The following is a 27883-nucleotide window of genomic DNA, read 5'->3' on the forward strand; positions in this document are numbered from 1 at the left end:
TTCATGAAGCAGGAGCTCAGCAAGGTGAATAATGAGTGGATGGAGGGATGAATGGGTATGTGGATGGATGGGTAGATGTATGTATGTGTGTATGTATGAATGGATGGGTGGATGAGAGGATGGATGGATGAATGGATGGGTGGATAGATGCATGAATGAGTGAATGGATAGGTGGATGAATGGATGAGTGGAAGGATGGATGGCTAAGTGGGTGGACAGATGGATGCATGGACAGCTGGAGAGTGCATGAACAGAGCCCTTTCTCCATGGAGATGTGTGCTCCTAGACAACCAGGCAAGGATCTTGGGATGAGAGAAGATGTGAGTGACTGAGATTAAGATGGAACGAAGAGCAGTGGGAACACAAGAAGTTAAGTGGAAAACTTTCAAAAAGCTCCAGAGCTGTGTTTCCTAACCTTTTACGGGTCTCTGACCTCTGTGAGGACACACATACAGCTAATTCTTGCTATAGAAATGCACGTGCATAGAGTCGTGTGTAGCATTTCAGAGTTAATGAAGCCACACATGGACTCTTCCCCCACTTCTTACCAGGCTGAGCTGTAATTGCCAATTTACTTGTCTGTCTCCTGTCCAGGTTGTATACTCTGAAAGGAGCAGCATCGCCTTTGTGGGGGCGCGCGCGGGGGGTGGGGGGGCAGTGATCTGTGGCCCCAGTTAAATAACATCTGATGCTAAGCAATGAACTCTTGTGATCGCCCTCTCTTTCCCCAGCCTCCAGGAACTATGGATGGCTACTCTGGGCCCAATTTTCATCTTCAACTTGCACTTTTGTTTGGAGGGGCAGCTGGTGAGGGCTGGGTTGAGAGAATTACCTCCATCTGCCAGGGACTGTGGCTGGGAGCAGTTGGGAGGGGAACCCACGACGGATCTTCTCACTCGTGGTCAAGAGTGGTTTAAAAGTGTTTACATACTGATTAAGGGCGGAAACCAATTTGAGTCACTGTCCCAGACTTGTCATTAGCATGTAAACACTGTCCTGGATCTGGGCAGGCATTAGCATAATAGCCAGGCAAGAGTTATATCCGTAATCACTTCTTTAATCAATGTTGTAATTTACAGACCATTGACTTCCTCATTTATTACCTTTCTGAGCTCTGGTGGGAGGGAACCTGGCCGCTCCAGAATATATAAATAATTAAGAGGACCGCCAAGGGTATGAAGCCGCTGGGCATGATAGAGCCATTGTCACTGTTATTCCTGAAGGTGCCATAAATGTCTGGGGAAGTCTCTGGATGTATTAATCATCTCCTAAGTGGCCAGCAGTGGGAACCACGGTGTTGCAAAATGAGCTGGCTCGTCTGCAAAAAAAGAACCCCAAACCCTGTAGGGATCTTTCCAGCTCCTTGGCTCCATTTCTGAGAATCTTTCTTAAAACCTCTCATTGTGGGTGGGCTGCCCATTGAGAACTCTGCCCGCTGGCCCCTGCTCACGCTGACATTTAAACTATCCATTCTTTCTTTTTTTGTGTGTGTGTGTCTTTTTGTTGTTGTTGTTGCTATTTCTTGGGCCGCTCCTGCGGCATATGGAGGTTCCCAGGCTAGGGGATGAATCGGAGCTGTAGCCACCGGCCTACGCCAGAGCCACAGCAACGCAGGATCCAAGCCGCGTCTGCAACCTACACCACAGCTCACGGCAACGCCGGATCGTTAACCCACTGAGCAAGGGCAGGGACCGAACCCGCAACCTCATGGTTCCTAGTCGGATTCGTTAACCACTGCGCCACGACGGGAACTCCTAAACTATCCATTCTGAACCCATCGTGGCCATCGGACCAGCCATTGATGTCTGCTCTTAAGGACCTGGAGGGGGCAGGATGGGTCACATGGATTCTGGTTGAGTGGCATACGGTCAGGTGACATCTCCTATTGTCATTCAGGCCTTGGCAACTTCCCAGAGACATCATCTGCCTCTGAGGGAGGAACCTGGGGACCATTTTCTATGAGGCAAGCGAAGAGATCTGTTGGCAACCGCTGACCTCCCTCAGCAGTGTGGTTTTTATCAGCACCTCTTCACCCAAGTGGGTTCTCAAGCTTGAGGGAGCATCAGAGAGGGTTTGTCAATTATGCCCAAACTGCGGGGCCCCAAAAGTTTCACATGGAGCAGGTCTGGGGTGGCGCCCCCATGTTTACAGCTTTAGCAAGTTCCTGGGAGATGCTGATATCCCAGGTCGGGGGACCACAGGTGGTGACTGACTCTTTGAAATAAGGCAACTGTCCCTTCTTCAATATCTCCATGGCATTTTTTTTTTGTTTGTTTTTTAGGGCCACACCTGCAGCATATGGAAGTTCCCAGGCTGTGGATCAAATTAGAGCTGCAGCTGCCAGCCTACGCCACAGCCTAAGCTACAGCCACAGCAACGTCAGATCTGAGCCACAACTGCAACCTACACCACAGCTCACGGCAACACTGGATCCTTAATCCACTGAGTGAGGCCAGGGATTGAACCCGTGTCCTCATGGATAGTAGTTGGATTTGTTTCTGCTGAGCCACAAGGGGAACTCCTTCATGGCCTCTTATACATCCTGTCTTGATTGGTTGGGGCTGCTAGAACAGAATACCAGAGCTGGGGGGCTTAAACAGCAGACATTTATTTCTCACTGTTCCAGAGTCTGGGAAGGCCAAGGTCAAGTTGCCAGTAGAGCCAGTGGCTGGTGGGGGCCCACTCCTGGCTACAGACACTGTCTTCTCTCTGTGTCATCACTTGGTGAAAGGGCTGGGGGAGCTCTCTGGAGCCTCTTCTTTTTAAATTTTTTTAAAATTTATTTTTTTTCCCTTTTACAGCTGCAGCTGTGGCATATGGAGGTTCCCAGGCTGGGGCTTGAGTCAGAGCTACAGTTGCCGGCCTACGCCACAGCCACAGCAACGCCAAATCCAAGCCGCATCTGCAACTCTCACCACAGTTTATGGCAATGCTGGATCCTTAACCCACTGAGCAAGGCCAGGGATTGAACCTGCATCCTCATGGGCACTATATCAGGTTCTTAGCATGCTGAGCCACAATGGAAACTCCTCTTCTTTTTTTAAAAAAGGCATTTTTGGGAGTTCCCGTCATGGCGCAGTGGTTAACGAATCCGACTAGGAACCATGAGGTTGTGGGTTCGGTCCCTGCCCTTGCTCAGTGGGTTAACGATCCGGCGTTGCCGTGAGCTGTGGTGTAGGTTGCAGACGCGGCTCGGATCCCGCGTTGCTGGGGCTCTGGCGTAGGCCGGTGGCTGCAGCTCCGATTGGACCCCTAGCCTGGGAACCTCCATATGCCTCGGGAGCGGCCCAAGAAATAGCAACAACAACAACAACAACAACAAAAAAGACAAAAAGACAAAAAAAATAAAAAAATAAAAAATAAAAAAAAAATAAAAAAGGCATTTTACTATGAATGTGCAGGAGTTAATTAATTAAACTCCTGTCACTATTGCTGCTCCTAAATAATAATGGCCAAATTTACATAGCCTTTTTTTTTTTTTTTTGCCACATCTGGGCATGTGGAAGTTACTGGGCCAGGGATGGAACCCAAGCCAGAGCAGTGACAACACTAGATCCTTAACCCACTGAGCCACAAGGGAACTCCTGGAGCTTCTTCTAAGAGCACTCACTTATTCACAAAAGCTCCGCCCTCATGACCTAATCACCTCTCTGAACTTCTGACTTCTAATACCATCATACTGGGGTTTTTAAGTCTCATCATAGGAAAATGGTTGCACTCAAACATTCATGCATACACATGCCTTTCATGATTGTAATCATTTAGCTCTGATGTTTTCAATACCATCTCTGTGCCAACGGCTCCCCAATCCGACCTCCAGCTAATGAAGTGCTTATTCACCATTTCTATGTGGCTCTCTAATGAGCTTCTGCAACTTAATATCTTCAGAAATCAAACTTCAGGTATAGGCCTTCCCTCTTAGGAGGCTGGGGGTGGCAAATGGACATTAAGCCCAGATACAGAAAAATGACTTACATTTTTCTTTTTAATGGCCGTACCTGTGGCACATGGAAGTTCCCAGGCTAGAGGTAGAATTGGAGCTGCAGACGCAGGCCTATGCCACAGCCATAGCAATGCCAGAACCCAGTCACATCTGAGACCTATATAACAGCAGTGTCAACGCCAGGTCCTTAACCCACTGAGATTGAACTTGCATCCTCATGAACACTATGTCATGTTCTTAACCCCCTGAGCCACAATGAAAACTCCCCACTGTATTCAATTTTGTTACAAGCCTGAACTTTGGAAGCATTTGAACTTTCTACCTCGATGTCTTGTTGGTCCCACAGACTAGACTGAACAGTTTGGGGGGCCCTGCTGGGAGGGACAGTGGGCTGCTGCCAGCCTTGGAGGTATGGAAAGCCAAGCCCAGGGAGTTCCCTGGTGGCCTAGGGCTTACGGATCCATCACTGTCATTACTATGGCTTGGGTTCCATCCCTGGCCCCAGAACGTCTGCATGCTGTGGGCATGGCCAAAAAAGAGGAAAGCCAGCCCTAAGAGTGCCCATACCCGACAGCAGGCTGCCTCCCTTTCTGTGTCTGCTTCCTCCTCTGCTTTCCCCAGTTCACCACCAGTCATTAGCTAAGTGCCCACATGTATTTACTTATTTTGCTATCATTCTCTATTTTTATTTTTATTTTTGCACTGTGTCCCCATGAGCGGTATGCAGAGCTTGAAGCTCACCCCACTAAGAATCAGGCTGAGCGTCCCTCCATGGGGCACACCGTAGGGATGGCTGGGGACAGTGCCCCAGGCCACCGTTTGCCAGATGGTTTCTTCATGCAGACAACGTGAGGTTCTCTCAATGGAGAATGAAATGGCCAGAAACTATCTGAACATCCCCAGAGAAGAAGGTTGCCAAGGCAACCATGGCATGTGCCCTTTCTGGGAAAAAGGTACTCAGATACCTGACTCCCCACTCCTGCCCTCACTCAGTGCTGACCTTCTCACGCCGCCCCTGACACCCACCTACCGCACATGCATGCGTGCGCACACGCACGCACACACACACACACACACACACACACAGGAACGCAAGGAGATGGGCTTTCCTTGGTGACTGTAGGTTTCATAAGAAGGACAAATGTTCACTAAGTGCTTGCAGTGAACCAGGAAGATGTCACATGAAACATTTCCTTGAATCCCCACTATGAACATATGACACAGCTACATTTTAAAATCAGATCTGTATTTCAAACGAGGAAACCAAATGCACTGAGAGGTGATGTAACTTGCCCAAGATCACACAGCTGGTGGTCAGTGAGTCAGAATTTAAACAAAGTTGACCCTGGACTTCTGCTTTTAGCCATGGTACCAATTGGTTCGGTTCTGTGCTGATTGACTTGTTGGTTTTGGTTCTTGTTTTTTTTTTTTTTTTGTCTTTTTAGGGCTGCGCCCATATGGAAATTCCCAGGCTAGGGGTCGAATCAGAGCTACAGCTGCCGGCCTACACTGCAGCCAAAGCAACACGGGATACAAGCCGCATCTGCAATGCTGGATCCTTAACTCACTGAGCAAGATCAGGGATCAAACCTGCATCCTCATGGATACTAGTCACGTTCATAACCTGCTGAACCACAAAATGGGAACTCTGATTTTGGATTTTATCCCTTTCCTTCTCTTGTGGGCAGACGGAACTCTATTTCCTTTTAATGATGTGCCTGGCTTTGGCCAAGAGAAGGCGGAAAAAAGTGACAGCCAACCTATGCAGGCTCAGGCTGAAGAGATGTCCTGGGTTTTTGCCAGCCCTGTGAACTCTGCCATGAGAGGAACTTAAAGACGCTGAGACCTCTCAGCCCAGCCCTGGAATGAGGCACCTGGACCCCATCCCAGACTGACCTGCAGTAAGAGCCCAACCGCAGCCAAGGCCCCAGACCCCCAGGTGACCTGCAAATGCATACGTGGGAAGAAAAGATAGTCATTTTCAAAAACTGAGCGTTGGGGTCACTTGCTACGTGACAGAGCTGACGGAGTTATTTGGCTAAGAGCTGAAGTGAAGAGGACTCTGCCTGGAACTGTCAGGAGCCCTCATATGCCTTCTGTCTCCTCCTCACTCCACTCTCTCTTTATTCCACCCCCTTTCTCTCCTCCTCAGGCAGCAGAGAGGCCACTGAAGGGTTGGGGAGGAAGCCCTGCTCCCAGGTTCAAGGACGGCCCACAGTTTCTGGAATTCTCCAAGCCAGAGCTTCTGATCCAAGGGCAGTGATTTCTGCTGCCCTGGCTTTGTGCTGGGAGAACCCCTTTCCTTTCTCTATGCCCTGTTTTCCCACAGAACTTCTGGTCTCTCTAGCATCTTACCCACAATTTGCCCTCCCCCCACCCCACTGCCTGCAGCTGCCAGAGAGAACGTTTGACTTTTGCAGGAGGTCTGCTGCCGTCCCCAACAGTTCCTGCCTTATCACAGTGCCTGGCAGTGACTTTCCTAATATCTCTGGAAGACAGGAAAAGGGAAAAGAGAGAGAAATCAGGGCTAAGCAGTGTCTCAGACACAACGTCTGTGCGTTCCTCCCCTTCGCTTCCTGCTCCTTGCTAAGGGCAGCCCAAAGGAATCCACACAGAAATCTGCTGTGATAAATCAGACTTTATCCAGTGCTGCAGGGGCTTGGAGAGGCTGGGCAGGTCTCAGCTCGGGGATCCTGTCCACCCAGGGGCTGGCAGGGCTGGCGGGGCTGGTGGGGCTGGTCGAGCTGGGCGGGGCCTGGCTCATGTGTGACCATGGGATGGCAGAACCCTGGCCAGGGTGATGAGACCCAGAGGAAGCTGGATTTCCTTGCAGGAGGCTCCAAATGTGTGGCCAGGCTTGTCTTTGAGTTGTGGCTGATCCCTTACTGCTCTAAGGGTCCTATTCCTCATCCAGCAAACACGGAATCCTTTTCTTTGGACAAATATGTCCTGTGTTGCTATGATGCCCTGGGCATTTTTCCAGGCGCAGGAGATGCAGAAGTGAATGATGAGGAGACTTTGCTCAGGAAGTTCCATTTGGGGAGTGTGGGGTTAGACAGGTCAGTAAGAAGGTTACTGTGGGCAATAAGTACTATGAGAAAAATAAAATTAGGAAACAAGATGGGGAGTCATATTTAAACAGCTCTTACCTATCAGGAAGGTGGCAGCCTGGCGAGATTTGGGGGAAGAAAGTTCCAGGAAGATAAGAATATCTAGCATGTATTAAGTGCCTGCTGTATGCCAGCTTCTGTTCTAAAAGGACATAGGTACTGACTCCTTTTGTCCTTGCACAAAGCATTTTACAGGGAAGCAAATGGAAGCACAGAGAGGTTGGCTAACTTGTCCAAGGTCACACAGCTAGTCAGACTGGACTGGATCTGAAAGCAGTTGTCTAGCTTAAAAAAAAAATGTTGCAGAGTTCCCTTGTGGTGCAACAGCTTAAGAATATGGTGTCATCACTGCATAGGTTGCTGCTCTGGCACAGGTTTGATCCCTGGCCAGGGACCTCCCATATGCTGTGGGCAGGGCCAAAAAAAAAAAAAAAAAAAAGAAAAGAAAAAGAAAAAGAAAAGAAAACAAACCCCAAAAACCACTTTGCCAATTTAATTGGTAGAAAGTTAATTTCAGCCCTTTCATTTTTGAATTAAAAAGCAAGTTCTTCCGACTTGTTGTTGCCTGGGGAAGGGGGGAGGGGGGAAGGGAGTGGGATGGGTTTGGAGTTTGGGGTGAGTAGATGCAAACTATTCCATTTAGAATGGATAAGCAATGAGGTCCTGCTGTACAGCACAGGGAACTCTTTCCAGTCTCTTGGGCTAGAACATGATGGAAGATAGTGTGAGAAAAAGAATGTGTACATATATGTATGACTGGGTCACTTTGCCATACAGCAGAAATTGAAAGAACATTGTAAATCAACTATAATTTTTTAAAAAGGGTAAAAAATTAAAAAAAAAAGAAGAAAAAAAATTTTTTTCGGTCTTTTTAGGGCTGCACCTGTGGCATATGGAAGTTCCCAGGCCAGGGGTCGAACCGGAGCTGTAGCTGCTGGCCTACGCCACAGCCACAGCAACATGGGATTCAGGCCTTGCCTGTGACCTACACCACAGCTCACAGCAATGCTGAATCTTTAACCCACTGAGAAAGGCCAGGGATTGAACCTGCATCCTCATGGATATTAGTCCGGTTCATTAACTGCTGAGCCACGAAGGGAACTCCAAAAAGAAAATTCTTGAGGTCTGTGATCAAGTCTTCTTTCTCACAATTTCCAGACACTAATAGGCAAAGCCTTTACTAAACTGTATTTCTTTCCTTCTCTTTTTAAAAGTTTGAGTCATGTAATTATGCACAATAACTTGTCTAGGATCAGGGGCCCATCTTCATCCTCTCAGCACATACTGCCAAAAGGAAAATTAGGTGCAAAATAAATTTTTTTTGGAGGGGAAAAAACCCCCTTTTTTGATGTTTTAAATATCAATTTTTATTAAATTAATTTATATGCACCAAGATATTTCTGACATTATCAAAGTGTATACATTTAAGATATACGAGATGTTTTGATGTAAGTATCTGCAGTGAAAAGTTCACCACGATCAAGCTAACAACGGACCCATCTCCTCATGTAGTTACCGTTGTGTGTGGATATATATGTGTGTGTGTTGAGAAGATTTCATTTAGGATCTAGCCCCTTAGCAAATTTCAAGTGTATGGTATGCAAAGACCCTAGCGCAGGAATATTCTGACCTGTTTTAGAAGCAAGAAGAAGACTGGCTGATCCAGGGCCTGTGATGCAGGAGAAAAACAGCATCCCAAATCAGCCAGGAGACTTAAATTGGAAATCCCACAAACACAGGGTGTGGCCCTGTGCCTGGCACACAGAAGGCAAACAGCCACACGGGGGCCCAGCCGACTGGATCTGCGGAGGGCGGGGCAAACGGGATGAATGAGCCCCCAAAAGCATATAGACAAGGATCTTTGATTATTTTTTCTCTTTTAGGGCCGCACCAGAGGCATATGGCGGTTCCCAGGCTAGGGATCCAGTCGGAACTGTAGCTGCCAGCCTACACCACAACCACAGCAACGCCAGATCCTTAACCCACTGAGTGAGGCCAGGGATTGAACACATGTCCTCATGGATCCCAGTGAGCCATGACAGGAACTCCCAGAGAAACTGATTTCTGAAGCCTCCTGTGCCTGCAGCCTACAGTGCCCTAGACCTTCCATTATAAGACAGTCTCTTCCCTTTCTTAAGCCACTTTGAGAGTTTTAGTCATTCAACAACTGCATCAGCCTTGATAAAGACATCATGGACCGTTGGGAGGTGGGTTTATGATGCTGTGGGAGACCAAAACCTTGTTCTCAGATGGATTTCAGTAGAGAGGTCAAAGAAGGGCAGACATTTTAGTATCTGGCAGGAGAAAAAGCTAAGACTGGAAAAGCTTTAGACCAAATCTAAATCTCCCCCGAGGCAAATCAGATAGGCAATTCCAAGCTGGACTTCTTTACCCTGTGCTTCATGGAGCTGGCCAGAAGCTTTTCCTCAAGCCAAGGGCCATCCACTTTCAGCTGCAGGATCCCCAGGGCTTCAAAACCTCTGTTTCCAGCTAAGCAAATCCAGATGGAACCTCCCTTTGGCTCAAATAAGATCCGACTCATAAATAAACAGTTTTCTTTTTTGCAAAAAGTCTTTTATTAGAACACTGTATTCTTGATGGCTTGAGACAGAGGGTCAGAACAACCTGCTCTCTCATGCCCAGTTCCAGGCATTAATTTCCTCTGACTAGCCTCTCCTGGGGAGGAACACATGGCTCGATTCCTACCAGTTGAACCCTCTGAGCCTGTGCTTCCTAAGGAACGTCCATGAGGGAGGGCATGCCTCTACCTGTGCATCCAATACTCTATAGGTGCCATTCAATATGGTAGCCCTTAGCCACCCTTTTGGCCAGGAGCACCCTCTCTCTGACTGTGACAAACACGAATGCCCCCAAACATTGCCAAATGTCCCCAGGGGGGTTACGATCTCCCCAGGAAGAGAACCTCTGCTCCAAGTCTACGTGGGAAGTGAGAAAGCTAACTGAATGTGTTGTCTTATCCTCTTCCTCCCTTCCTAGGGCCACATCCATGGTATATGGAAGTTCCCAGGCTAGGAGTCAAATCAGAGCTGTAGCTGCCAGCCTACACCACAACCACAGCAACACAGAATCCCTGACCCACTGAGTGAGGCCAGGGATCAAACCTGCATCCTCATGGTTATTAGTCAGATTCCTTTCTGCTGCACCACCATGGGAACTCCCGCCCTGTCTTTCTATAACTATGTTAATGCTGGCAAGGTCTTACAAGGTCGGTATGCAAGGTACCCATTTTGCAAACGAATGAACTGAGGCAGGAATGACTTTTCTGCAGCGGTTTGCATCTCAGCAGGAAGGAATGCTGGTGCTAGACGAAACTTTCCTGGAGCTTTATGCTAGAGACCCCTGGCCCAGAGAGCAGCACGGCTGGGCAATGTCACACAGCCTTGCCTGGCACTCAGGACTCCTTTGCTTTCCTTGACTTTCTTTCATTCTTAGTATGGCTCTTAAGGATAAAGACCTTTGAGCATTTCTTTTTTAAAATTTATTTTATTTTATTTTGTCTTTTTAGTGCCGCACCTGTGGCATATGGAAGTTCCCAGGTTGGGGGTGCAATCAGAGCTGAGGCTGCCAGCCACAGCCACAGCCACAGCCACACCAGCTCCAAGCCACATCTGCCACAAACGCTGCAGCTTGCGGCAACACCCGATCCTTAACCCACTGAACGAGTTCAGGGATGGAACCCACATCCTCAGGGACACTAGTCGGGTTCTTAACATGCTGAGCCACAACAGGAACAGCATTTCTTCTAGAGCTTGTTGGATTCAAGAAGCACAAATGAGGAACCTCTCTTCCCGACCTGAGAAAAAAGTTTGCCTATTTTTCTACCGGGTATGGGGATTTCATTCACAGTAGTAATTAGTCTCACAGACCCTTTAAAAAACTTCAGGCTGTTATTAAAGAACTTAGCCCTCTCAAGGACCTGGAGCTTGTGGAATCAATAGTAAATTCAGTTGGGAGAAAGCTTTGTGCTGACGGGAGTCTGTTCACAGGGAAAAATAAGACTGTTGCTTAGGCGAGGTTGCTTTCCATGTATTAGAACTAAGGCGGACTTCTTTGGTTAGCAGTGGGGGATGGGGTAGGGGGGAAGCAGAGCCCCTGCTGGTTGCCCATATACATTATTTTTTAGCTCTGCACTGGGATCCATTAGCTGGAACTGTGCCCTGGAGGTCAGACAGGCTGCACTGGAAATTCAACAAATGAGCTTTCCATAACGATGCTTTAACTCTCAGCATCCCCACCCTGCCAAGACAGCACAGGCAGGGCTGCAGACCAGGGTAGGGGCCCCCCCCAGGAAGCCCAGGGTGGTGGATCCTAGTGTCAACCTGGTCGTGATGAGAGAGTGGATAGAACACTGAGGAAGTCAGGGATACACAGTCAATAGCAGGCATTGATAGTCATTATCTTCCCTGCTAACTGACCCAAACATTTCCTCCTAGGAGACCACCTTATCCAGAGTCGCCCTTCACCCCCAGGCCATGCCCTAGTTCAGCACCTGCTGCATGGCCTTCAACGCCCTCATCACCACATGCAATAGGCTTATCTGCCTGTGACTGTCTGCTCCCTCCATCACTCAAATCCAGGCTCCATGAGGGCAGGTGCCTCCTGTTCTATTCATGGCCAATGCACCTTTGTTGAATGAATCATGATGTGTTGTGGGAAGACACAGAGCGTTGTCAACACCAAGACATCATCACCTTGTGGACCACAAGTAAGAAAGCCTCTGCAAACTGATCTGTGCTGTGGCATCAACTCCAAGGCTCATCTTTTTTTTTTTTTTTTTGCTTTTTAGGGCCAACGTGGCACATGGAGGCCCCCAGGCTAGGAGTCAAATCAGAGCCACAGCTGTTGGCCTACATCACAGCTGCAGCAAGTTGGGATCTGAGCCATGCCAGCGACTTACACCACAGCTCAGGGCAACACCAGATCCTCAACCCAATGAGTGAGGCCAGGGATCGAACCGGCAACCTCATGGTTCCTAGTCGGATTCATTTCTGAGACTCCACAATGGGAACTCCCCCAAGGCTCATTTTTATTTCAAGGATGCTCAAATGTGGACAAACATGTGTGGTGAGTACTCTGGGATGGTGATGTAGAGGTTGGCAGTACTTGTCCCTGTTAGGTATTTTCCTTCCTGGTAAAGTCCCTGGGCTTCTGTTGGGCAAATTACTGCCCTTCTCTGGGCTGTTGCTTTTTCATTTCTTGAACATAAATGAACACATATGCTGATCCCCGCTGGTCTCTCCACTCATGTGTCATGACTCCTATTGACCTGAACTCTGAACACATGGCAGACCAGACTCCTTGTCATTTGTGGTTCCTTCATGCCCCACATTGGCCTACCTTCATTTCGCAAAGGCCCACCACTAAGGGATATTCGTGAGGCATCGTGGTTTCTTCATGCCCCACACTGGCCTAGCTTCATTTCCCAAAGGCCCACTGCTAAGGGATATTTGTGAGGCATCAAAAAGTGAGATGGGGGCATGGGCAGAAATGTGTACATTACAGAAACCCGCCTCCATAAAACAAGCCAGGACAGAAAACCCTTCCATGTGTTTGTTTAAAAAATACAGATGTTGAGAGTTTCCGTCGTGGCTCAGAGGTCAACGAACCAGACTAGGAACCATGACGATGTGGGTTGGATCCCTGGCCTTGCTCAGTGGGTTAAGGAGCCGGTGTTGCTGTGAGCTGTGGTGTAGGTTGCAGATGCAGCTCAGATCCAGGGTTGCTGTGGCTGTGGTGTAGGCCTGCAGCTACAGATCCGATTCGACCCCTAGCCTGGAAACCTCCATATGTCGCGGGTGCGGCCCTAAAAAGCAAAATAATAATAATAATAATAATAAAAATACAGATGTATACACACATGCCTTGATGTGTGTGTGTTTATGATCAGATGAGCATGGAGAAAGGCCAAGAAAGACATCAGTTTGTAATTACCGCTGATTACCTGAAGGCTAGAAAGGTATGCTGTAGCATGTTTGTGTGTCTGTAGATCTGCCAGTTCTTAAAATTTTTCCTTTATTTATTTATTTGTTTATAATTGAAGTACATTTGATTTATGACATTTTGTTAAGTTCAGGTGTACAGCAAAATGACATTATATATGTATGTATGTATGTATACATATACACACAATACATATATACATGTCTTCTTTTTCAGTTTAATTTCCTGAATATGTATATGAATATATATATATAATTGAATACACACACACACATATATGTCCTCTTTTTCAGATGAATTTCCATTAGAGGTTATTATAAGATAGTGAATATAGTTCCTTGTGCTGTAGAATAGGTCTTTGTTGTTTATCTCTTTTATATACAGTTGTGTGTCTCTGTTAATCCTAAACTCCTAATTTATCCCTCCTCCCTACCTTTCCCCTTTGGCAACCATCGGTTTGTCTTCTATGTCTATGAGTCTATTTCTGTTTTGTTAGTTTGATTTGCCAACTTAAAAAGTCCATGTTAAAAAAACAGTTTGTATGACACGATCTCATTTTTATAAAATGACATCTCCGTCTGTGGTTACCCATACATGTGCCAAAAGAGATTATGTACAAAGTGATTGCCAAACTCTTTCATACAGAGACCACATCCTTATGATTCCATGTATGTGAAATGCCCCCCAAAGGCAAATCTATAGACACAGAAAGTAGATTAGTGTTTGCCCAGGGCTGAGGGTGGGAATGGGGATTAACAGTAAATGGGGTGACAAAATATTTCAAAACTGGGTCATGGGGACGGTTACCAACTCAGTAAGTTTCCTAAAATGTCACTCAATCACACACTTGAAATGAACTACATCCAGTTCTGATTTTTCAGCCACACGATGCCTTCCACACAAAGTACACCTGTGGGCGTCCAGTAGGTAACCCTTGGCTTCCCCAGTAGGATCGTCACGGGAATTGCCAGGCTCAGAGGTAAGTCTTTTCCTTGTGTTGGCTTCTGGGTCTGTGCTTTATTTGTTTAATGAAACTTATTAATCCTTAACAAAATGGCTTTTTTTTTTTTTTTTTTTTTTTTTTTTTTTTTTTTTTTTTTGCTTTTTAGGGCCACACCTGCGGCATATAGAAATTCCCAGGCTAGGGATCGAATCAGAGCTGCAGCTACTGGCCTAAGTCACAGCAACACCAGATCTGAGCCGAATCTATGACCCAAATCCTTATGGACACTATGTCAAGTTCTTAACCTGCCAAGGCACAATGGGAACACCATCTCTTTCTTTTTACTTATTTTGATCCCAACTCCTAGAGAATTTAAGTTAAGCGTGCACTTCCCTTGGAGGATTTTTTTTTTTTATGATCTTCCTTCCCTCTCATTCTCCTCCTATAGATTTGGGGGTCTTCTACAAAGCTCTTTGGGCTGAGTGCTACCACTAGTCACCCTTCATTTCCCAGGTGATTGAGACAACTCCATAGTCAGAAAATGGTGATCCTATGATATGGTTAGAACTCTTTACTGACACCTACTGGAGGGTTGGCATAACAATTTAATTTCTATTTATTTTTTCTTTTTATGGCTGCTCCTGAGGCATAAGGAAGTTCCCAGGCTAGGGGTTGAATCGGAACTGCAGCTGCCAGCCTACCCCACAGCCATAGCAACATGGGATCCAAGCCACATCTGCAACCTACACCATACCTTGCGGCAACGCCAAATCCTCAATCCAATGAGTGAGACCAGGGATTGAATCCACATCCTCACGGAGACAACACTGGTTGCTTAACCTGCTAAGCCATAACAGGAACTCCATGGCATAACAATTTAAATTGTGTGAACTCGCCCTGTGATGCTGGCACCAACTGCGGTGGACAATCTTGGCAAAGTGGTGTCCGTGCTGGGGGTGGGGTCTGCAGAGAAGGATCCCCCCCCTCCCCCGCCCTGATGCCAGGCTTCCCCTCTACACCCCAGGCATCCCCATCAAATGTCTGGTCTGTAAGGTTCTTTTCTGCTCACACAAGTTGTTTTTAAACCCAGCAAGAAGACTGATTACTCTCTGTCAGACTTGATTTGAAGGGGAAAAAAGCATTATGTGGATGCTTTCTTTTGGATATTTATGTTTTTCTTTGGCTAGGGTTCAAAAAACACAAAGAAAAGCCAAATGCTTAGCTTCTGGCTTGGAAAAACCCTGACTGTCTTATGGTCTGAGTGGCATTGTGGGTGACGGATCATGGGAACTGTTGACGGAAAAGACCAAAACTTAGGGTCCTTTCCTCAAGACACTTAGTTTCTAGAGCAGGGATTTCTCTAGACATACCTTTTTCTTTGAAGGGCAAAACAGTAACTATTTCAGACTTCCGGGCCATATGGTTTCTGTGAAAACTACTTTTTTTTCTTTTTAGGGCTGCACTTGCAGCATAAGGAAGTTTCCAGGCTAGGGGTCGAATCAGAGCTACAGCGGCTGGCTTACACCACAGCCACAGAAACACGGGATCCGAGTCGCATCTGTGACCTACACCACAGCTCACAGCAACACTGGATCCTTAAACCCACTGATGGAGGCCAGGGATCAAACCCGCATCCTCATGGATACTAGTCGGATTCATTTCTGCTGCACCACACTGGGAACTCCCTGTAAAAACTATTTAAAAGCAGCCTTAGTAATATGGAAATAGATTTGAAAGAATGAAATGTTGCCATGTGCAGCAACGTGGATGGACTTGGAGGGCACTATGCTTAGTGAAATAAGTCAGACAGAGAAAGACAAATACTGTATGCTATCATTTATATCGGGAATCTAAAAAATACAACAAACTAGTGAATAAAACAAAAAAGAAGCAGACTCGCAGGTATAGAGAGCAAACCCGTGGGTACCAGTGATGGGAAGGAGGGGCAATATCAGGGTAGGGGGAAAAATAAGGATCATTATGGGATTATATGAAACCTTGTGGGCAAAACTTTTGAACATTATAAAGCACTTCCACATGTGCAATTTAAAGACTCTTTCATTCAATAAAAAATTCAAGAAAAGAAATAGATTTGAGCAGTCACATTCCAATAAAACTATATTTACAAAGCAGGCCATAGGCTGAATTTGGCCCAAGGTTCATAATTTGCCCTACAGAATAGCGGTTTCAATGGCTGTCCCATAGACTGGACCCATGCGGTAGGGGTATTTTATATTTTACTTTTTACCCACCGTAGTTGAGTTTTGAAAAAAATTACATTTGGTGGCCAACACTGAAAAACAAGGTGACTTTTATGAAATCTGCACCTTCTCTTGAAGATAGAACAATCCTGAATTCGCATTTACTCATGGCTGCGATTGGCAGGAGTTGACTGTTGCTGCCCCTCTAGAACGAGGCATATGCCTGACTTACCACTTCACTCATTGAAATCACCTGTTTGGGGGAGTTCCTGTTGTGGCTCAGTGGTAAGAACCCAACTAGTATCCATGCGGATGCCGGTTTGATCCCTGGTCTCACTCAGCGGGTTAAGGATCTGGCATTGCCATGAGCTGTGGTGTAGGTCACAGACGCAGCGTGGATCTGGTGTTGCTATGGCTGTGGTGTAGGCCGGCAGCTGCAGTTCTGATTTGACTCCTAGCCTGAGAACTTCCATATGCCATGGGTATGGGCCTAAAAAGACTAAACATTAAAAAAACAAAAAAACCCTGTTTGGTTACTGTAGGTGTTTGGGGCTTGACCCATGGTCCAGAGCACAGTTGATGAAACCTAGGCTGGCATGATGTCCAATTAAGAGATGGAAATGAAAAAAGTTTGGGGAATCCACCGGGAGGGTGGTATACACAAACCAACCTGCTGAACCTCGGATTTCACCTAAACTCCCATAGGCAATGGGCTGCCCACATGAAGTTTGCACCAGAGGGTTAACGGAATCACTTACTTTGATGACATCCTCGTCTGTGGACTTGCACTCCACCGACTCCGAGATATCCGTCACTGCACTGTTCTCCTCCACAGAGACCACCTTGATGGGCATGGCCACCGTCTTTCCCGTGAGGATGGCAGTATTCAGAACCTCAGTATCCTGCCGGGAGAACCAGACACATCTGGGTCAAGGGAGCCATGCAGTTCTCTTGGGCGCTGGGGAAAGCCTTCCAAGGTGTGTGCCAGGCTGTCCTTGTTTAGACAAGACACAGCAGCCTCACCTTAGGAACCTGGGCAAAATTCTCTGATTAACCAAGAACATGTCACAATTTACTTTTAGTTTATTTGTGAGCATTTTCCTTATTTTTTCCACAACAATAGAAAAAGATGTTTCCTTTTTCTCCATGGCACAGACCGAGTAAAAGTTACACAACAGTGAGGTTTGGGCTGTAAGCAACAGACATGGACTCTGGCTACTTTGAGCAGGAAGGTGCTCTGGTAAGCTGGAGAACACAAGGGGCTCGTGTTCGGTGTTCTTGTCATGTCTCAGTGGTAACGAAACCAACTAGGATCCATGAGGATGCGGGTTCCATCCCTGGCCTCACATAGTGGGTTAAGGATCCAGTGTTGCTGTGGCTGTGGTGCAGGCCGGCAGCTGTAGCTCCAATTCAACCCCTAGCCTGGGAACTTACATATGCTGTGAGTGCGGCCCTTAAAAAAAACACCAAAAAAAAAAAAAAAAAAAGCTCATGTTCTAATCCCCAGAACCTGTGCATCTGTTACTTCACATGGTAAAAGGGATTTTTCAGTGGCGACTAGGCTAAGGATCTGGAGATGGGAAGATGATACTGGATTATCTGGGGGTGGACCCAACATCATGGTAAGAGGGAGCCAATCCAATGCAGGGGTGCGTGCAGGTTAGGGGGTGGTCAGATGAAGAGAAGGTGATGTGGTGATGGAGGCAGAAGTCAGAGTGATATATGATCGTGATCCAGGAGGTGTGGGCTGCCTCGGGAAGCAGGAAAAGGAAGCGATGTCCCCCTAGAGCCTGCAGAGGGAAGATGGCCCTGCCAAATCTGAGTTTCAGCTCCCTAAGACTCATTTCTGACGGCTCATTCCCACTTATTTATATGATAAACTTGTGTTCGTTTGTTATAGCAGCCACAGGAAGTGAATTGTGGGTTCTTACTGGGTAGGTCCTAGGATACCCACGGGATCAAAGGAAAACCTGAAGAAGCTTTTTGGAGAGGCAGGACCAAGGACAGCTTCCAGGGGTATTGAAAAGAGAGAAGGATGGGCAGTGTCTCCAGAGTGACGTGGAGTGAATGGCTTCAACCATTTCTTTCTTTCTTTCTTTTTTTTTTTTTTTTTTTTTTTGTCTTTTTGCCTTTTCTAGGGCTGCTCCCACGGTCTATGGAGATTTCCAGGCTAGGGGTCTAATCAGAGCTGTAGCCACAGCAACTAGGGATCCAAGCCTCGTCTGCAACCTACACCACAGCTCACAGCAATGCCGGATCCTTAACCCGCTGATCAAGGCCAGGGATAGAACCCGCAACCTCATGGTTCCTAGTCGGATTTGTTAACCACTGAGCCATGACAGGAACTCCCAGCTTCAACCATTTCTATCCTTGAGTGACTCTGCTTAAGATTTAAGTTTTCGGGAGGCAGAAGCTGATCGGTCTTATCATGGTGCCCATCCATTACCAAGGGGTGGATGGGGCCACTCCGACCCACATGCCTACCAAGAAGGACTCCAACTGGCAAGAGGTAGTGTTAAAAAAGAATTCAGAGCTGTGTCATCAGAAGAAGACAGAATGGATGGACTTCCCATCAGGCAAACCACACAACAGATGACCACCACAAGGTCAGCGAGTCAGGCAGTTTTTACCCCCAGATGTCCATGATCCCTACACCCTGGTAGTGGGCACCAGGCCACTGGGTTTCATTGTTTTGTGCAGATGTTTTGGCATACCTCCAGCTAAGGGCCTGGAGATGGGAAGATGATCTTGGGGGTGGACCCAACATCGCTGTAAGAGTGGCTTCATTGTTTTGTGCAGACTTTTCGGCAAACCCAACTGTCTTCCTCTGTTGCCCCATGAGGGGTCCAGGGACTTTGGTTTATCCCGTTCCTATTGACTTCATACAAAATGATTAGCATCATCTTACGCATGCTGTGGTTTGCAAAGTGATGAAGACAACACCTTCTCTTTTGAGTCTGTAAGCACGCCCTGCTTGTACTTTTGTAATCCATTTCTCTATGGCCAAAGGAAGATGAAAAATGTCTGTGGCTTTGGAACATCTATTGGTAGCTTTTCCCCTTTGGGTCAACTTCTCCCCAAGTCCCTCTCCAGAACTACTACTCCACTTTGAAGCAAGAGATGCAAGGGAAGAGATTTTTCTCAGTTCTTCCTCCAGGAAAGCCACTGACACAGAAATGACCTTTTGCATTAAACAAGAGCAGAGCTGAAAGAGTCATCAGTAATAAGTAAAGAGCAAGCCTCTCTCTGATTCTGGTGCCCATCAGCCAAGCAGTTCCTTAACCCTCTGCCACGTCTTCTCTTGGGTCCACAGGATTCCTGGAGCTGGAGCTGCAATCTGGGCAGTTTGCACACTGGCTATTATAGATGCTAAGAATACCACAGACATTCCCCAAGTCCATTTTCAGCTTCATTACAGGTAATGTGCTCAGAGTTCCGTCTTAACATTTTCTTTCTCAGAATGGTCTTTGGCTAATGGCTTCATTAAAGCAGGAAACTCCCTTGTGGATTAATTGTGATTAGCTTTCTAATGGTCACTGCAGTCTCTTTCTCTCCATCTCTCTCTCTCTCACGTACACACACACACACACACACTCTCCTCTAACGCTTCCTATCCCCAAACTGAATTACATCAAGATTAAGACTGGTAGGTCATTAGACATTTTCTCACCGACCAAGATCAATTTCAAAAGCAGAAATTAACAAATGGGTGAAGAAAGCAGTGGTCATCGCATTGGGATAAACTGGTTAAGCCACAGGGACGAAGTTCCTGTACTTAAAAATTCCTTTCCTGATCAATAGTGTTGGTGAATGAGGAGTTCCTGGTGTGGCTCAGTGACAATGAACATGACTAGTATCCATGAGGATGCCAGTTCTATCCCTGGCCTCGCCCAGTGGGTTAAGGATCCGGCGTTGCCGTGAGCTGTGGTGTAGGTTGCAGAGATCCCATGTTGCTGCGGCTGTGGTGTAGGCCAGTAGCTACAGCTCCAATTCCACGCCTAGCCTGAGAACTTCCATATGCTGCCGGGGCAGCCCTAAAAAGCAAACAAAAATAAGTTTTGGTGAATGGGAGCTCCTGCTGTGGCACAGTGGGCTGAGAATATGACTGCAGTGGCTCAGGTCATTGTAAAGGTGCGGGTTCGATCTCCTGCCCTGCACAGTGTGTGAAAGGATCCGGTGTTGCTGCAGCTGTGGCAAAGGTGGCAGCAGCAGCTCAGATTCAACCCCTTCCATATGCCATGGGTGCGGTTGTTAAAAAACAAGTCTTGATGAGTGTTTGTTACAGGGAGTCTGGAATCCCAGATTCTACTCTGTTTTGCTGTAAACTTTCTGCATAACCTTGATCATGTCCCTTATTTTTGGAATATTGGTTTCCTCATTTTACAGATGAAGGGACCACATCTTGTCTCTCTCTCCAGCTGTCAAGCCCTAGATAACCATGAAGATTCAACAGTCTTTTAATGAATCCACTCTGTGCACCCAGCATGCTCCCATCCCTGGGTTATAACATAGTGACAAGTCCATGCTCACACAGATGGATGGGATGGCAGGGGGGACACAGGCAAGCAGGCAACCTCAATACTGTGTCTGTCAGGACTTTTTCATTAACTTGTGGCCAAAATCCAACTCAAGGTAGTCTTGCAAAAAGCGGACCTACTGGCTTGTCTAACGCACATACCCAAGGGAAGATTCCAGCTGCAGGGATGGCTAGAATCTGGTCCTCAAAGTATGTTGCAATTGATGTCCATGTCTCTCCATCTCTTGACTCTCTTTTCCTCTGTTTGGCTTCATTAATCAGTGAGCTATTTCTACCTAGTAGACTCCGGCGATATTTTCCACGGCTCAAATCTGTGTCCTTCTTTCATACAACTCAAGAGCAACAAACAAACAGACAAAAACCCCAAATAGCTCAGTAAAAAAATGGGCGAGAGATCTGACTAGACATTTTCCAAATAAGATAACCAAATGGCTAACAGGTACATGAAGAGATGCTCAGCATCGCTAAATCATCAGGGGAATGCAAATCAAACCCATAAAGAGATAGTACTTTATACCTGTTCAAGTGGATATTATCAGAAAGTCAAAAGATGGTGGGCTGGTGCAGTGTGGAGGAAAGGAAGCCCTTGTGCAGTGTTGGTGGGAACGCAGGTTGGTGCAGCAATTGTGGGAGAGTATGGACGTTCCAGGAGTTCCCGTCGTGGCGCAGTGGTTAACGAGTCTGACTGGGAACCATGAGGTTGTGGGTTCGGTCCCTGCCCTTGCTCAGTGGGTTAACGATCCGGTGTTGCCCTGAGCTGTGGTGTAGGTTGCAGACGCGGCTCGGATCCCGCATTGCTGTGGCTTTGGCGTAGGCCGGTGGCTACAGCTCCGATTCAACCCCTAGCCTGGGAACCTCCATATGCCACGGGAGCGGCCCAAAGAAATAGCAAAAAGACAAAAAAAAAAAAAAAAAAGTACGGACGTTCCTCAAAAAGTTAAAAATAGAACCATCATATGATCTGGCAACCTCCCATCTGGGTATGTATCCTAAAAAGAAGACTTGCTATCTGGAAGAGTTCTAGGGGCCCCCATGTTCAGTGCTGTATTATCAGAGTAGTCAAGATGAGGAAGCCACCGAAGTGTCTGTTGACAGATGACTGGAACTTTTTTTGGCCATGCCCATGGCATGTGGAAGTTTTCAGGCCAAGGATTGAACCTGTGACACAGCAGTGATAACAATGGATCCTTAACTGGCTGAGCCAAGTGGAAATTCCCCACTGACAGATAAATGGACAAAGAAAACGTGATATATGTACAATGGAATGTTGTTCAGCAATAAAAAAAAAAATAATAAGAAAACCCTGCCGTTTGTAACAACCTGAATGAAACTGGAGGGGGTTATGCTAAATGAAGTAAGCCTGACTCAGAAAGACAAATACTTCATGATCTCACTGATATGGGGCATCTAAAGAGTTCTGCTTGTAGAAGCAGAGAGTAGACTGGTGGTTGCCAGGAGCTGGGAGTGGAGAATAAAAGACAGTGTGGCTGAAAGGGAACAAATGTTCATTTACAAGATGGAGAAGTTCTGGAGACCTAAGGTATAGCACTGTGACCACAGTTAATAATAGCATATTGAAGACTTGAGATTTACACACACACACATACTCAACTATGTGAGGTGAGGATGTGTTAATGGGCTTGATCGTTGTAATCATTTCACAATGTATACACCTGTCAAAACATATACCTTCTACATATACACCACGGAATATTACTCAGCCATGAAAATGATGAAACAATGCCATTTGCAGCAACATGCATGGACCTAGAGATCATCATACTAAGTGAAGTAAGTCAGAGAAAGACAAATATCATATGATACCACTTATATATGGAATCTAAAATACAACACGCATGAACTTATCTACAAAGTAGAAACAGACTCACAGACACAGAAAACAGACCTATGGTTACCAAGGTGAGGGGACGGAGGGACCGGGAGTTTGGGGTTAGCAGATGCAAACTATTCTATGAAGAATGGATAAACAACAAAGTCCTACTGTATAGCACAGGGAACTATATTCATTATCTTGTGATAAACCATAATGGAAAAGAATATAAAAAAGAATGTATATGTAAATATATATGTATATATAAATATATGTATATATGTGTATATACATATGTATGTAGGGAGTTCCCATTGTGGCTCAGCAGAAACAAATTTGACTAGTATCCATGAGGATGCAGGTTCAATCCCTGGCCTTGCTCAGTGGGTTAAGGATCTGGCGTTACTGTGAGCTATGGTATAGGTCGCAGACATGGCTTAGATCCTGCATTGCTATGGCTGTGGCATAGGCCAGCAGCTACAGCTCCAATTTGACCCCTGGCCTGCAAACTTCCATATGCCAAGCGTGCAGCTCTAAAAAGCTAAATAAATAAATAAATAAATAAGTGTATGTGTATATACACACACATATATATCTGAGTCCCTTTTTCTGTACAGCATAAATTAATACAACATTGTAAATTACCTATACCTCAATAAAGTAAATGTAAAAATATATACCATAAATATATTCAATTTTTATTTGTCAATCATATCTCAATAAAGCTGAAAAAAATCCCTATCTTTCTGGTAAAACCAAGTTGGTGTTAGTGACTCTGAATGAATCAAATGGCCCTATCTGAACTGTGGTGGTGGTGACGGTGGGGTGAATAGCTAGTGTGCTAGGCTGGAGAGGTGCCAGGTGTCAGTCACATGCTGAGTATATTTTGTGGGTCCTTCCATACCCGCTCAGCTCCTCTGCCACCCTGCACTGTGTTCTGTGAGGCTCACTCCTGCGGACAAGGATACAGGTCCCCTTGCCCTCTGGTCACCACTGGACATACAGCAAAATTGTGTTTGCCAGGACAGACCCTGTATGGTTGGTTAAAGCTGTGTGACTAATTCTGGCCAAGAAATGGTGAGCTGACCTGATGTGTGCCACTCCCTAGGCTAGAGCAGTTAATTGCTCTAGTGTGGCCCTTCAGAACCCTCTTTTTTCCCCTGGGCAGAGTGACTGGGTGAGCAGTGCCCTCTGCTGACCAGCTCTGGGAAGGGAAAATCAGCAAGAAATGGAAAACTCTGTTGCAATTGGGGTTGTTTGTTACTGCAGCATGTCCTCGTTCACACTGACTGATACAAAAGGAGAATTAAAATGCAAGGACAGGGAGTTCCCTTGTGGCTCAGCTGGTTAAAGATCTGATATTGTCACTTCAGTGGCTTTGGTTGCTGCTGTGCTATAATTTAGATCCACGGCCTGGGAAGTTCTATGTGCCAGGACTGAAGCCAAACAAACAAACAAACAAAACAAGGATGATGCCTTTTTCTGGAACATTAGGAAGAGCAGGCTGTGATGATGTATTTAGATATGAACATTTTTGCACAGATACCTGGTTAGTATTCCTATGATGGCTTAGCAAGTGCCCAAGGTCTTATTTTAAAATTATTTTTGCCACCCATGCTCTCTTTTGGTAAGCTGGATCTTGATTTAACTCTCTAATTTAGACTTTTTTGGGGGGCTGTACCCATAGCATGAAAACATTCCCAGGCCAGGGATCGAACCCAAGCCACCAGCAGTGACAACACCGAATCCTAAATGGCTGTGTCACCAGGGAACTCCAAGACTTGAAATTTCTTGAAGTCAGGAATGATGTGCCTTTATGGATTGAAACTTCCCCCCCATTCATATGTTGAAGCCCTAACCTTTGGTGTGACTGTATTTGGAGATGGGGACTTTAAAAGAGTGAAATGGAGGAGTTCCCGTGTGGTGCAGTGGAAATGAATAGGGCTAGGATCCATGAGGATGCAGGTTTGATTCCCTGGCCTTGCTCAGTGGGTCAGGGATCCTTCATTGCCATGAGCTACAGCATAGGTCACAGATGCAGCTCGAATCCCCAGTTGCTGTGGCTGTGGTGTATGTAGGCTGGCAGCTATAGCTCCGATTTGACCCCTGGCCTGGGGAACTTCCATAAGCAGCAGGTGCGGCCCTAAAAAGAAAAAAGAAATGGGGTCCTAAGGGTAGAGCCCTAAGCCAATAAGACTGGTGTCCTTGTAAGAAGAGGAAGTGACATCAGGGATGTCCATACACAGAGATGGTCCAGGTGGGGACACAGATGGCCGTCTGTAAACCAAGGAGAGAGGCTTTGGGAGAAACTAAACCTGACATCCTGAGCTTGGTCTCCAGAGTGGTGAGAAATTCCAGTTCTGTTGTTTAACCACTAAGTCTGAGTATTTTTACGCTGGCAGCCCTAGAAAATAAGATCTGTCCTTTATAATGATCTGAGAAGGGGTCTTTGATAAAGAGAAAAGGGATAGAATTTTTTTTCCCCTTTCTCTCTCTCTCTTTTTTTGTCTTTTGGGGCTGCACCCGTGGCATATGGAGGTTTCCAGGCTAGGGGTCCAATCAGAGCTGTAGCTGCCAGCCTATGCCAGAGCCACAGCAACGCGGGATCTGAGCTGAGTCTGTGACCTACATCACAGCTCATGGCAATGCTAGATCTTTAACCCACTGAATGAGGCCAGGGATTGAACCCGCATCCTCATGGATCCTAGTCAGATTCATTTCCACTGTGCCACAATGGGAATCCCTTTCTTTTCTTTTTAACACACCTATCACATATGGAAGTTCCCAGGCTACAGTTCAAATCAGAGCTGCAGCTACCAGCCACAGCCACAGCCACATCGCCAAATCCTTAACCCACTGAACGAGGCCAGGGATCCAACCCGCATCCTCATCCTTATGGATACCAGTCGGTTTCTTAACCCGCTAAATGACAACGGGAACTCCCTGGTACACTATTTTTAAATGCATACAACTGTGTGTTTTCTGAAACCCCAGCCAGACCTGGAAGAACTCAGATTGGGCAGGGCAGGTTGGGAGCAGGTGCTGACTGCCTTTATCCCCACCCAGTGCAGCTCTGGAACCCAGGCTGAGGGCTGCCCTCCCTCTAGACTCTCCCTGAGCTATGAGTTCCCTAGCATCATGAAAGAAGTCCTTCCTCTGAAAGCAAGGGGTCTCCAGCTCCCATCGCCTCCAGTAGACCTCAGGTCCCACCCATCCACGCCCTTGCAGAGCCTCACAGTATATGACTGAAGCACAACTGTTAACTGGAACAGTTTTCATTTTATTAAACATTTGTTCTCTGCTTTTTTCATTTTTTTCTTCTCCCTCTCCCTCCCCCTCTTCCATCAGAAACCAGAGAACTACCCTGTTTTTCTGGAAAGAATCAATAAAGTAAGGTACTTTTAAATCACTGTCATTTCAAACTTGAAAGAAGCCCGGGGCTTTGGAGAAAACATGCTTTGTTTGATTTGCCCTCTGAAATGTAAATTGCTTTGGCCAGCTCCTGTATCTTTTACAAATTGGAGTTTTAATTTTTAAATAAATAGTACAGCATTACTTTGGGGGTGTTAAAAAAGCTGATGGGATGTGAACAGATTAAAAAGATGGGACAAGGAATTTCCATTGTGGCACAGCGGATTAAGAACCTGAAACAGTGTCCATGAGGATTCGGGTCATAGAGGGGGTTCTGTGGCGGGGCAGGCATAGAAAAGAAAATCGAATAAAAATAAGACAGTGTGGAGCAGAGTTCCTGTTGTGGCCCAGCAGGTTAAGAACCTGACATAGCATGCATGAGGATGCAGATTTGATCCCCGGCCTCACTCAGTGGGTTAAGGATCCACTGTTGCCGTGAGCTGTGGTGTAGGTCTCGGATGTGACTTGGATCCCAAGTTGCTGCAGTTGTGGTGTAGGTTGGCAGCTGCAGCTCCTATTTGATCCCTGGCCTTCCATATGCTGCAGGTGTGGACGTGAAAAGAAAAAGAAAAAAAGTATGTAGCAAGCAGGTGAACAGTACTGCCTGGACTAACAGAAGTATTAGCACTGGCGGGTGTGGAACTGATTGCAGAGGGAGGGTTTGGGGTTTTCCCTGAAGAAGTGGCTTAGAGTGAATTCAGTTACTAGGAAAGACTACCATCGACTGATTTATTGTCGATGCTGGGTGGGGACAGATGTTGCCATTGTGCATTGCTTCTTAGAGCTCATTTTTTAAAATTCAATTAATTCAATTAATTGACATTTTTGCAGGCAGGGGAGGTATCTGTGAGAGCCTTACAGATAACCGTTCTCAGCACATTCGACTTTTACAGACTGAGCAACAAGATTCCGGGGGGCCAAATCCTGCCTGACCTTAGTTTTATGGACTCATGAGCCAAGAATGATTTTTACATCATCAAGGCTTTAAAACAAGAAAGAAAGAGAACAGGCCACAGAGACTGTGTGTCCCCGCAAAACCTAAAACATTTACTATCTGGCCCTTTGCAGAAAAACTTGGCCGAACCCTGAACAAGATGATCATTTTCTCAAAATAATGGGGCTCTCAGCACATCCCCCAAGAGCGTCTCGGATACCTTTGGGGTTCAAGCCACTCTGTTTTGTAGAGCCGGGCATCCTTGCAGGTATTAACTCCTGTCCCTGTCCTTTCAGCATTGCTTTTCTTCAACTGTTACCTCCTCTGGTAAACTGTGTTTTCAGCTGCACATCAGCATCATCACAGAAGCCTGCATCCTGTGCTGGATTTGGACAGCTGTGCATCACTTCGCGATAACTGGCATCACATCACGATAATTTGCATCCACATGATAATTGGCTTCGCATATGGGAGCCCCGGGTACTTTGGACCCACAAGAAGCACTGCCCCAGAGCACAGAGGGACTCAGGTTCAAGAGGAAGGGGTATCTGAATTGGGGCTGACTTTGTATGTGCTTCCTAATTTGTAGTCATGATCATTTTCATCTTATGGTTCCCTGCACACACGTTTAGCCCGAGGAAGGTGGATGTGAATATTTGAAAAAGAATAAGCCCCTACAATTGGCTTCTGCAGACTTAAGCATGGCGGATAACATTCCAAATGACTGCTTCAGGAGTAAAGGTATATGAGCAGACACAGAACAAAGTAGTGGTTACCAGGGGGAGGGAGGAGAGGCAATATAAGGGTGGGGGAATAAGAGATACAAACTCAGGTATAAAATAAGCTACAAGGATGTGTTGTACCACATGGGGAATAGGGCAAGTATTTTATAATAACTAGGAATGGGGTCTAGCCTTTAAAAATTTTGAATCACACTATTGTGTACCTATCATTTATACAATACTGTTCAGTGACTAGACTTGAATACAAAAGCAAAACAAAGTATATCAGT

At 46.3% G+C, this 27883-nt stretch overlaps 1 protein-coding gene across 6 annotated transcripts in view; it reads right to left on the bottom strand.

Moving 5' to 3' along the window:
- Window positions 1–27883, bottom strand: part of TMEM132C (transmembrane protein 132C) — a 403977-nt gene that overhangs the window by 16257 nt on the left and 359837 nt on the right. For all 6 annotated transcript variants that reach the window (XM_084995970.1, XM_084995968.1, XM_084995966.1 and 3 more), the window contains one exon: window positions 16917–17060. In XM_084995970.1, coding sequence (XP_084852096.1) covers window positions 16917–17060 — 144 coding nt within the window. The remainder of the gene's footprint in view (window positions 1–16916; window positions 17061–27883) is intronic.

The sequence above is a fragment of the Sus scrofa genome, chromosome 14 (genome assembly GCF_054392235.1).
Source record: "Sus scrofa isolate SSC_HxYL_T2T_F1_AM1 chromosome 14, Sscrofa_HxYL_maternal_Yorkshire_Landrace_v2.0, whole genome shotgun sequence".
Classification (NCBI taxonomy): domain Eukaryota; kingdom Metazoa; phylum Chordata; class Mammalia; order Artiodactyla; family Suidae; genus Sus; species Sus scrofa.